We start from the raw sequence: 12,881 nt of genomic DNA, 5'->3' as shown, positions 1-12,881 counted from the left end.
CCCCTGGGTTAATTTAATTTTAGCACCCTGTGTCCATTCACATGCATGTGCTATTTTGAGCATTTCAGTTTTCACAACAGAGACTCATCCCAAATTCTGGAACAAGCTCAAATGCTCAGTTCATGGAGAATGTATATGTTATACTAAAGACAAACCCACAGTAACCGTTTCCAGTTTGTGAGGGACCCTATGGACCCTAGGAAACATAAATTAATGGAGGTTAAGTCCATTAATGGCTATTAGCCAGGATGGGTAAGGAATGGTGCCCCTAGCCTCTGTTTGTCAGAGGGTGGAGATGGATGGCAGGAGAGATACCACTTGGTCATTACCTGTTATGTTCACTCCCTCTGGGGCACTTGGCATTGGCCATTGTCAGTAGACAGGATACTGGGCTGGATGGACCTTTGATCTGACCCAGTATGGCCATTCTTATGTTCTAACCTAAATCAACCCAAAGTTATGGAGACAGATATGAGTCAAGGAAGCCAGCAGAGTATCAGAAACCTGGAAAAATCTCTGACTGGATGATTTTGGTTCAACTTTTGACGTGGTTCAAAAGTTTTGGATTTTTTTTACGCAGAATTTTGTTATTGTTTCTTTAAACAAACACAGCAAGCAGCAAATATTTGGCCACACACTTCTGAAACCCCAAACCATGTTCAGGTTTTGGCAGACTAATTTCAGCTTCTCAATGAAAAAAAACACAACAAATTTTGAAGGAAAGCAGACACTGTTTGTGATTTTTTTTTCTGCTTTTTAAAAACCCCTAGTTTTCAATCCAAAAAAAGTTTTGACGGAAAATATTTGTCCAACCCTTTTAATGAGCTTTAGTGTTTTTAGCACTAGCTGATAATGAGAACCAGTGATACCTTGTAAAGGTGACTTGAAAAGAAGTTTTCTCAAAACTGGGTTTGTGCCAAGATGCGGAAGGTTTTTAAATGTTTATTTTTCCCAGGGCAGCCCGGGGGGCCGGGGGGGGGGCAAGTGGGACAATTTGCCCTGGGCCTTGCAGGGACCCCCATGAGAATACAGTATTCTATAGTATTGCAACTTTTTTTTATGGAAGGGGCCCTCGAAATTGCTTTGCCCCAGGCCCCTTGAATCCTCTGGGCAGCCGTGTGTGTGGGTGTTCTGTGGATGACCTCAAAAGAGGGGATTTGGCCTAGTATTGTAAATTGCCTCCTGTAAGAATGTGTAAATAGTCACAGTGCTACCTGACCCTAGCTCTTGGGGCTAGACTGGAGTTAGGGAGCATCCTACCTCCCTCTCCTGAATGGGCACGTTGCTGCTTTCTCAGGCTGAGTTAACCAAAGCGCTGGGTGGTTTCTCATTGGGGTGGGATGGTGACCCACTCCCACCTCAAGACTCCAGCCTCCCAAAACTGGCAGCAGTTGGAGGGGGGGGGGGATCTCTTTTAGTCCTGCCTTGCATTGAACACATGCGCGTGTGCGCACAATGGTCCAATTGCCACTGCAGCTTCCAAACCTGGAGAGAAGGAGTTTGCCAAGGCCTTGGCAATGAGAAGCCTTTACATTTAAATAAAGAATAAACTGATTACCCAACCCACACCCCCACCCCGACCCCGGTAGAGAGAGACTCCTGGATTCAGGGCTTATGGGAGTAGGGTGACCAGATGTCCCGATTTTGTAGGGACAGTCCTGATATTTGGGACTTTACTTATATTGGCTCCTATTACCCCGCACCCTCTGTCCTGATTTTTCACACTTGGTCTCTGGTCACCCTATATGGGAGAATAGCGGGAGTAGCTTTGTAGTATCCTTTTGCTAGGCTATAGCTGCACCACCCCTCCCCTCCATGACAAGAACCATTAATCTGACATCCTTACTCAGCATCTAAACCCTTTCATGACTTGTGGAAAAACCCAAACCTGAACCTCTTCCCACTTGTCAAACCCCTCCCATGTTCATTCCCTATGCACCCAAGACACATGACAGAACTATATCCTTCTTAGACTTCACTGTTGTCACAAGGTTGCCCGTCATGACCTCCAGGAACTTCATGGGGTTATTTGTGGGATGATTATGCTTTGTATCATTCACTAGTACTTTGATACGCAGATTACTAGATGCTAGATAAATAGAGCCTCTTGCTCATAATGAACAAACCCCTCTCGCTTGAGCTAAAGGAGAAGCTAAGTATAGGGCTTCTGACACACAGCTGAGCAATTCTGCTTTCACTCAGCAAAGGGTAGTAGTGCAAATATTCACTAACCAATATGAAAATAGGTGTCCTGCTTTCTCATTTTGAATTCTGGTGATCATAGTTATAACTCATATCCAAGGGATCATAAATAAAATCCACTATATCACTGCAAGTCTCCTGGTAAGTATCTAATGACTGAGTGTGTGACCTTAAACTCCTAATAATTCAGAAGGAATTGGCATATGACCTTTCATTCAGAATCCTCAGAAAACAGATTTTACAACAAAGAATAATTTGCTTGCAAACACATTGTTTATTATCTTAATGAAATAACAACAGACACACTTTATTGGGACATATAACAAAACATCTGTCCCTAACCCAAAAAAATGCCTTGAGAAAAACAATCTCATGTTGATACAGTCATCTGGCACATCATTTTGAAAAGTAATGCAAGGAATCTGTACCCACAGAACACATAATCAAACTGATACAGATATTAGTCACTTTGAACTAATTCTTCTTTTGAATTCACTGTAAACAGTTCGACTGACGTAACATTAAACAATCACCAAATAAACACACTATGGAATTTAGCAACATAAAAACATTCCATGAAAAATAAACATTGCCCTTAGAAATCTATACAATAAAGTGCTGCACTTCCTAGCTGAAATGTCCCTCTGACATTTACATAGTTCATTCCCACAGCTTTATGCTATTATTTTTGCTGCTTACAGCTTGGAATTACTGACGGGCCAGTTGAAACCCTGGCTAGCATCCTAATTAACTGTAGGCTGCATGCATTGAGCTGAACACCTTAATTTGGGTGTATTTTAGCAACAACACAGTTCCTTAATACTAAATTTTCTTGAGATTCTTAGTCTGACATAACTATTATTGATCTCACTGGAGTTTCACCTAAGACTGTGATCCAACTCCATGGAAACCACTGGAAGTCTTTCTATTGAATACAGTGGCTGTTAGATCAAACTTTGCTTAGTCTCATGGAGTTATTCAGGAAGCTAAAATTTGGCATAACAGAAATGAAAATGACAGTCACCCTTTAATACCTGAAAAGGTGCTTCTGAATGAGACATGATCCTTAGGGGGACAAGTTCACATTTATTACATTCACTTGTGGCACTGTGGATAAAACAACACCATCCTGAAATGCTACATTCTCACTGAGAACACAATATCGGATAGGTCACAGGAAGAGGAAACCTTGCTATGGTTGGGCCTTCTCCTGCTCTCATTCAAGCCAATGCAAAAGTTCCTTTGCTGGGACCTGGACTGGGCCCTTTATACATTAAAAAACAAACAAACAAAAACCAAAAGCATCTGAGACTATACCAAATGAAATCAGTGTCAGCAAATCAGATAACTGGATACTTGGTCCTGGGGTACTGAAAAGAGCTTTACAATGAAAACCTCATGAAAGAAATCAGATTTGTACAAGATCATAGGCTCAAATCAGGGGTTCCCAAACTTCGTTTGCGGCTTGTTCAGGGTAAGTGGTGGCCCACAGCTCCCATTGGCCGGGAACAGCGAACCGCGGCCACTGGGAGTTGCGAGCAGCTGTACCTGCGGACGCTCAGGTAAATAACGTGTCTCACGGCCCGCAAGGGGCTTACACTGAACAAGACGCGAATGAAGTTTGGGAACCCCTGGCTCAAAGTTATTGTTGACTTAGTGTGGAATTAATTGTACACGAAGGGCAAGGGAGCCCAAAATGGATGCAAGCAGTGAAATGGTATAATGTGCACTGATCTGGCATTCAGAAGGTATGTAAGACAGATGTAATTTACATGCAAGAGGAAAGTGTAGTAGAAGCAAGAGAGTGTGAATTCAAGTTAATTTTCTTCCTACATCTTCCTTCAGCCTGCAACTGACACTTACTTTGCACACCCTCTGAATACCAAACCCAGGCAAGTTACATTATTTTGTCACTTACATCTATTTTCCTACTAGTTGACATCCCATTGTATAATTTAGCCCATTTTAAGACACTGATTAATTTGGCTTAGACATGGTAGTTGCACTGTCTCTTGTGTTTGATTCAAGGGGCTTTTATAATATACAAACAGAAAAGTTGCTTTCTAATGGGCTGAAGTGCAGAACAAGTCTCTCCTCCAAGCCAGGCCCAATGTAGCTTTTCAGTAAGAACAGGACAAGCATCTCACTATCATATTACATCCATTGGACAAAATAACTGCATCTTCATCATTACAAACAAAAAAGAGGTTGACACCAAAGAAAAGCTGTTTTCTTTTCTTATCCTTTATTTCCAGTCAACAGCTCAGCTTTCATTTAGAAGCAATACATTACTTTCCTGTAACAATTGTAACATCCAGTTTTACTGACATATCTCTTAATCTAAGCAGTTACTGTCTTTGAAAAATAATTCATGTTTTTCCTCCAGAAAACCACTGATTCCATTTTACTTTAACTTTCTGTTTGTTTTGAGAGTAGCTTCATTACTTCTTAATAAAATTAAAACACACCAGTAGCTTATTCTGTTTGAATATTCCTTTTGATGCTGTGAAGGAATCTCCCCCAAACTCACACACCTATCAATAATCTTGTTTTGCTATGTAATACATGCTTTAATGGATGCATTTTTCTTATTCATATTTCTTATTCTTAGAGTACTGCCTCTATGAAGTACTTTCTTAATCACCAGAAGCTACTGTGCTTCCGTTAATCTGTTTTAATGCATTCTTTGAATAGTCATCTGCACTATTTCTGGTGCATAAGCCATAAGTCATCTCTTTAAGTTCCATGAAATACTCTCTTCATACACATATACACATCCTAGATCCTTACAGGAATCTCATAATTAATAGAATTACAATGTTATTCCTTAGAGAAACATCTGCATAACAAGTAAAATCACTGACAGTAAATGTGCTACAACCAAAAAAACAAACACAAGAAAACAAAAAAGGAAATGTTCCACACCAGAATTTATACTATAGAGTCTACATTTTAGAAAACAAAATCAATCAAGAACTTAGAAACTGGTTTTCATTGTACATTCCAATCCAATGTTTGGAGGTAACTGGCATCTTCTCTCTGTTGCTCAAAGTGACATAGAACTAGCTGCAACTCATGAACCAGAACATTGAAACACTTGTCAGATGAGAACCCCAGGTTCCTTGCTCTTCCAAGTCACTCCACAGGTCAATCTTTGGAATGGTTCATTGTAATTTTTCCCCCATATGGACATCCACCAGCCAATACATATGTCCAGCTCTCCAGATAAATCATATTTCAACAGCTGTCTTTCAGTGGGACTAGACAGCAGTAAGTAATGCATAGAGCTCATTCCATCTCCTCATCTCATTCAAGTCACTTATTACAAGCTTGTAAAGACCATATTTTCCAAAACCATTGTTTTCTTCCTTCCTTTTCTGTTTGACATCTCCCAAAGAGTTTTCACGTTCCTGGGCAGAACAGTTTTGTAATAACATTAAGAATCTTCTGCTGCAGGTTGCATATATCTCCTATTTTGCGTAGTTGCAAGGAGCACTGCGTCACAGCTTCCTGTGCTGTAAAACACAAAGGAAAACCCGTCGTCAGCTTTGTGAATTCCATACACTTTCTTGTCTATAGTGGATAGCTCTTATATAATCATACATGTCTATAAGTTCAATAAACATTTTACCCCAAGAGGTAAGAGATTTGTAAAGGTGTATAGTTGCTTACAGAGCTGGTAACAGAAATTTAATTTTTATAAAATAAAAAATCTAGAAACCTTTAAAAAGCAGTTTTTACTAGCTCTAGGTGCTTGTTTGGACTGGGGAAAGCAATCCCATATTACCCTAAGTGGTAGTCATATTTTTTGAAAATTTTTTTAAAGTTAGCACTGATCAAACGACAAGCCACAAAGAATGACTACTTTGATCTCGCTAGATTGTATAGTTAAACAGCCTTCTCGGGTATTTCAGAAAACGCGGGATTCTGTTCTCTGAGTGACAGATTTCAGAGCAGTAGCCCTGTTAGTCTGTATCAGCAAAAACAAGGAGGAGTCCTTGTGGCACCTTAGAGACTAACAAATTTGCCACAATCCAGTTCCGTCAGTGAAGGCGATAAAGTTAAACAACCGAGAGACCAGAATCGAGCTCGCAGTCAGTATTTATGGAGCGGTCATTAGAAATGATCCTAAACTAAATCCCCCCGATCCAAAGGTCCAAGTTTTTTGAGGGAGTCGGAACTTAGAAACCACAACCTTGGATCCAAATGTTCCCTGAACTGGGCGGTGGTTCAAAGTGAGATCCGAATTTGGTGCCTCGGACCCAGCTCTAGTGATCACCGCTAAAACATGTTTCAGACGGGTTCAAACCTCAGATGGCAAAGCTCTGAACCACCAGTATTACTGTAGGCTGCATGGAGCATCTCGTAATAACACGTCTTAATCAGGACAAGCCATTATTCTGTCCTTCCTTCTTGCTAACACCCTCATTTAGAAGTTAAAAAAAATCCTGTTTCTTAATCTTCCCCCAGGCAAGAGGGAAACCTTGCCCCATTCAGAACAGAAACGTATCTCGCTCACACAAGAACAGAAAGCAAAACCGCTCTCGCTGCCAACGCAGCCTGCTAACACAAGAAGGTGAAACTGACTAACGCCCCGCAACCCCGGGACTACTCCATCCCAGCGATCATCTAACTCCGGCGCGTTTCTAAGGGCGCTCGGGGCCAGCCCGGCTCTGGGGGGGACGGGACGTACCTGCGGGAGCCGGGCTCTGCTGCGCACCCTTGCGCAGGGGCTTTCCCGGCATCATTTCGCCTCGTTTGCCGCCGCCGGTCTGCAGCCGCGGGGAGCTCAGCCCAGGCTGCCTGGGGACAGTGTCAGGCGCAGGACGGTGCCGAGCGACGCTCTCCTCTCGCCCGCCTACCCGGCTGTGGCTGCCCGCGGCTCGCTGCTGCGCGATAAAGGGCGGCGCGGGCTGGCGGGGATTTCCTAGCCGCCGGTGAGGTAGGGAAAGGAAAAGGGAATCCCTCCCGGGCCTGCGGCCAATCAGCGGCGAGGATGCCTGGCGGGCTTCCACAAGTCAGTGCAGCGCCCGGGCACGTGGCTGCTGCCTGGACCCGGCAGGTCTGGACTTGCCCGAGGCAGAGCGCGAACCGGCGGCCAGCCCCGCCCCCAGCTGGAGCTCAGCGGCTGGGCGCTGGTTGCTGCTGCTTTGAGTCCTAGCACGCCAGGGTGCCTGTGCCATAGGCACCCGCAGGGCTGGAGCTGGCGGGAGCAGAGCGCCCCTCCGTGTTTTCAAAGCTGCAGCCGCGGGCCCCGCGCCGCCAAGCCCTGTTCCAGCCCATGTTAGGCATTGCTAGGGCCAGGGTATCTGAGCAGGGGCCCTGGGCACCGTTTTGGCTCAGGTTGCAGAATGTTTCCCAGATACAGGCCCACATCTTGAGTGGTGCTCAGCGCATCTCAATAGGACCTGGCCCAGAGGCATAGTTTAGGCACTAGCACTTCTGTCAATATCACTTATATTGCTCAGGGGGTGTGAGTCCCTCCCAGCAGCATAAGCTCTACACCAACAGACGTGCCAGTATGGACAGTGCCATGTCAATGGGAGATGCGCTCCAGCCACTTATAGGGGGGTGGTTTAATGATGTCGCTGGGAGAGCTAGGTGTGCTCTGAGTTTTAATAAGGGGGTGAATATAATAAATTGAAACATGTTGAGCCCTGAGTGCAGGTTTATGCTGAGTGGCCATGTATTATGTGCCTGACTAGGATGACCAGACATAGGCTAACTTCCAATCCGGGGTTAGAGCAGAGGGAGGAATGAGGGATACTTAAAGGACCATGTTTGCGCATGTATCCTATTTCAGCAGGACCTAAAGTCAGCTGATCAATGATCCAGGAGCACTACATTATTATTTACTTGTTATTAAAGCGACACTATGCTAATCACAGAGATATAAGGGAGGCCCTGCCACAAATACCTTACAACGTAAGGGCCCTCGATCCTGCTGCTGGATGGACCACCTGGTTGGAACACTGCATTTGCACAGAGCCCCATTGATTTAATCAGGGCTGCATATAGGCACAAGGGTCCACTAGCTGGATCTAGCTGGGCCAAAAAGACATAGAGGAGAGAGGGTACTGCACATATTTGACTAGATTAGACAGGCGTTACCACTTCTGGGCCCTCCAGAATTTTTGTAGGAAACTGTAGTACCACAGACTGTGTCCAAAGAAATGTGCAGCTCACACTTGAAATGTGCTAGATTTTGTATTCCTTAGCCATTCTCACAATCTATGTGACCATTTTGGGCTAGCTGTGTACTTGATGAGATGATACAGTAGTTTTTATTTCTTAATCACCCTGATGTTTTGAAATCTGTAAAATTAGTGAATGTTCCATGAGTAATCGGCTCTGAGGCCATAAAGTCACAGTATGACCCTTTCATTCTCATATGATTTTAGGACAGCACTGTGCGTGAGTCCCTGCTTTGCTTTCTCTATAATCATTGCACCAGGAAAGTTATTCACTGGAGTGGAGGTGTGTACACCAAACAGTTGTTTTTAGGGTAAATGCCTAGCAGAAAGTGACCCAGACTGACACAGGAGCAGTGTGAACAATTTGACATACCAAAAAAACCAACAAAAAGCAGACTTGTCACTGAAGGACATTGACAGAGAAAATGACAGCAACACCCCTCAAAGCAATTGCTAATCGGAGAGAAATGCCAGACGTGTCTATGGTGGTTGATGAGAAATAATAATTCTCTCCATGTAATCACAGCCTCTGGTACCAAATGCCTGGAGATGCTGACTATATTAGTGGCGACTGAAAATGCTTGGCTATCAGGCCATTTGTATTGGCTCAATTCAGAGGCATGTTAACCTATTATATATACTGCATGCAGTGGGTGAAGTCCTGGCCCTAATGAAGTAAATGGCAAAGCTCCCATTGATGTCAGTGGGGTTAGGTTTTCACCCATTAAAGCTTAATCTCAGCAACACTTTCGATTTTCTAACAGCGCCAGATGGCTTTTGAAACACACTGGGAAAAATCTTGTCCTTACTGCACTGAGTGGGGGAAGGAAGGAGTGGAGTTGAGGCCTCCCCCCACCCCCGGGGGATCCCTAACCCATCTTGCTGGCCTAGGGCAGCACAGCTCATGTGAACGTGTTGTGTAATGCACCTTTCTGCCTCTGTACAATGTTAGGAGGCCCACAGCAGCATATACACAGGGAGGTGGGAGAGTAACCATGCTTCAAGGGGGCAGACCATGTCCAATTGGAACCATGGTGTGCTAGCAGGTGTTTTAGCCATTACCCCAGCCTATGGCTCAGTGGAGACTTGTCTAAAATCCTGACCAGTAACAACCCTGGGAGTGAGGGATGGTCACCCTGCACCCACTCTCACCTCCCCCTCCCCACAGAAGTTTGCTGATTGTTGATAAGACTGTATTCACCAATAAGCAGGGACAGGTTTATTTCCCTAACATAAGGAAGGGTGCAAACACTGCGTAGGCAGAGGGATTGTTTAGGGTGGCCCAAGGCTTATAATTAGAAGGGTCTTTTGTAATCCTATTAAAACTTGAAATTCAACTGGGGTGGGTGTAGTGAGGCGCCCTGGGTCCCAGCTGCGCCTGAGAGAGCCGAGCCTCAGACGCCGCCAAAGTGGGCGGAGCCACCACCGCCAGTTCCCGCCCCTTGGAAGTCAAGGGGCGGAACAGGAAGTATAAAAGCCCAGCCCCGGCGCTCACTTGGAGGCTGGTCGCCGAAGAGAACGGACGCTGGTAGCCGAGCTCCCGCCCGGCCTGAGCTTCCCTGTGCCCGGTATCCTGAGGAGTTGCCTGCACTCCCCCCTGCCCGGTATCCTGAAGAACCCATGGTCTGGGACCCACCGGAGGATGCTGGTGAGATACAGGTACCCAGAGGGGGGAGATTGGAAGTGGCCCGGGGGTAGCCAACACTAGTCTGGCTCCAGGGGACCCCGAACCAATGTCAGTGTGTTGCGGTCAAGATCCCCAATGACCCAGCAGCAGACTGCCTGCCGCTGTTAGGGCCCCGGGCTGGGACGCAGTGGAGTGGGAGGGCCTGCGTCCCCCCTGCCACCCTTCCATGGGTGGCAGACTCCCCCTCTCCCTGGCCTGAGGAGGTTTTGCTTATAGACTATTTGTTTGCTCAACCCTTGCTGAAGGGTCTGGACCCTGACCTACTTGCTGTCTGTAGTGAGGCACCCTGGGCCCCAGCTGCGCCTGAGAGGGCCGAGCCCCAACACCAGACGTCCACAGTGGGCCACCTGTTTTGAATTTAAAGGGCTGCTTTTGTTTTGATCCTTATTGACCTCTGTGGCGATCTGTCTGGTTTATAATGCCACCCATCACCAGAGTATGTGAGCACCTTCAACATGAAGTAGATCAGAGGTCGGCAACCTTTCAGAAGTGGTGTGCCGAGTCTTCATTTATTCACTCTAATGTAGGGTTTTATGTGCCAGTAATATATTTTAACGTTTTTAGAAGGTCTCTTTCTATACGTCTATAATATATAACTAAACTATTGTTGTATGTAAAGTAAATAAAGTTTTTAAAATGTTTCAGAAGCTTCATTTAAAATTAAATTAAAATGCAGAGCCCACCGGACCAGTGGCCCGGACCCTAGCAGTGTGAGTGCCAGTGAAAATCAGACTGCGTGCTGCCTTTGGCACATGAGCCATAGGTTGCCTATCCCTGAAGTAGATTGTAAAGAGCAAAGTCCCTAGTGGACAGGATATAAAAGTTCCATTCAGGGTAAGATGATTTTTGTTTGACAGATTTGTGCTTGTTTTTTAGATCTAATTTTTATTTTATCTTGTGACCAATAAGGAGCTACTAACTAAGCAGCATTTGAGCAGATAAAGGAATATTCTTTTTGTTCTCTTAGTAGGTTTCACAGCTGTTTGCCATTCCTATTGCCAAACTTCGCTGTCACTTTGCAATACTTTATGCAGCAATAAGTACCTCCCACACTTCAATCATTAACACCGGGAACACACTTGCATCAACTAATAGAGTGCAATGGTTGCGCCATGCTTTCGTTTCTAGAGAATCTCATTTAAAGGGGGATGCCCTTTGAAATTTCTGACTCCTCTTATCACAAGAGACTAGTTCTTCACAGCAGACAGGGAAATCAAGTTTTAGGAGCTGGCAAACCTGATCATCAACTTAGTGGCACCTCAGAATAGATGACGTGTCCGTTTGCTGATTGTGTAAGTGTTGTTATTGTCTGAAGCTTAAAAAAAGCAAACCTGCACACCAATGCCTGGGTCTGTATTTCAAAGTGATAGTGCAGTTTGGGTGAAGAACAGTGGTTCCTCTGTAAATAATTATGTTCCTCCTGGCATTTTGGTGATATAGCACAGTGTACTAACCCCCTACACTCTCCCTAGCTGTGCACAGGAGGCCAAACTTCAGAGAAAGTTGTTATGGGATTAGACAGCAGGGAAAAGAAGGAATTTCGGATCCATCCCATTCCCACCATGATGTAGCTGCATTTTTGCCATCTGCCACAAAAGTCAGACAGCTAACAGATCATGCAAGAAGAGTGGGCAGGAGAGAAGGAGCCAGGGTGCAAGTGTATTAAGTGGCATGGTGTATTAAGGGCAACAGCACCTGTATTCCGCCCCCCCTCCCCCCCGTGGTCCAGCAATGGCAGCCACTGGTTTCCGGCTCCTCAGCCCTCACCTCTCTTGGTGGACACCTCTATCTCTCTCCCTCCTGAATGCTGTATTTCCAGGCTGCACAGTCCCCTGCCTATACCATGAATAGCCCAGCAAAGTCAGAGTGCCGAAGCAGGTCTGTTTTGCTTTTCTCCATGGAGGCTATGAACGGTGTAATTGCTCGCAGTTAAGTTTACCACACAGTTATTTCAAAGCAAGCACATTTATTCTTCAGATAAAAGCTTTACAGAGAAGACCCATTTAAACCAACAAAAGAATCTAAATGCATGCTAAAAAAATTACCAGAGATCATCCCGCTACTCCAACCAGGGCCAGCTCTACAGTTTTCGCTGCCCCAAGCAGCGCGCAGAATTGCCGCTGCGGGCGGTGGGGGCAGTCCGTGTGCCCTTAGGGCGGCAGGTGCGTTTCCATGGCAGCGGCAATTCAGTGGCAGCTTCTATGTTTAGCTGAAGCCGCCACGGACAGCTAAACATAGAAGCTGCCGCCTAATTGCTGCCACTGCGGAAACACGCCTGCCACCCTAAAGGCACATGGACTGCCCCCGCTGTCTGGCGGCAATTCAGCGGGCTGCTTGGGGCGGTGAAAACACAGGGACTGCCACCCCTTGTAGATTGCCGCCCCAAGCACCAGCCTGGAGCCGGCCCTGACTCCAACAAGGGCACTGGCTGCTGAACAGTCCTTCAAAGCCACACAGGAATTTTACTGTGGGGATAAATTCATAAAAGCTGTTAGCTGAAAACAAGCACCCTCCTCCTGCCCTCCAAATCTGTGAGTCACTCTTATCCAGTTTGGGCCTCTGATCCTCATAAGAACGGCCGTACCGGGTCAGACCAAAGGTCCATCTAGCCCAGTATCTGTCTACCAACAGTGGCTAATGCCAGGTGCCCCAGATGGAGTGAACCTAACAGGCAATGATCAAGTGATCTCTCTCCTGCCATCCATCTCCATCCTCTGACAAACAGAGGCTAGGGACACCATTCCTTACCCATCCTGGCTAACAGCCATTAATGGACTTAACCTCCATGAATTTATCCA

At 45.6% G+C, this 12,881-nt stretch overlaps 1 protein-coding gene across 1 annotated transcript; it reads right to left on the bottom strand.

Moving 5' to 3' along the window:
* Window positions 1–2,460: 2,460 nt before the first annotated feature.
* On the bottom strand, window positions 2,461–7,110 carry PMAIP1 (phorbol-12-myristate-13-acetate-induced protein 1). The gene is made up of 2 exons (XM_045022354.1): window positions 6,896–7,110; window positions 2,461–5,717 (listed from the first exon to the last, which is right to left on the bottom strand). Exons 1-2 carry the CDS (start codon window positions 6,948–6,950, stop codon window positions 5,605–5,607), a joined length of 168 nt encoding a protein of 55 aa, XP_044878289.1. The 5' UTR covers window positions 6,951–7,110; the 3' UTR covers window positions 2,461–5,604.
* Between the last annotated feature and the right edge of the window lie 5,771 nt (window positions 7,111–12,881).

Source organism: Mauremys mutica, chromosome 6 (assembly GCF_020497125.1).
Source record: "Mauremys mutica isolate MM-2020 ecotype Southern chromosome 6, ASM2049712v1, whole genome shotgun sequence".
Classification (NCBI taxonomy): Eukaryota; Metazoa; Chordata; order Testudines; family Geoemydidae; genus Mauremys; species Mauremys mutica.
This window is presented reverse-complemented; position numbering and strand designations above follow the sequence as displayed.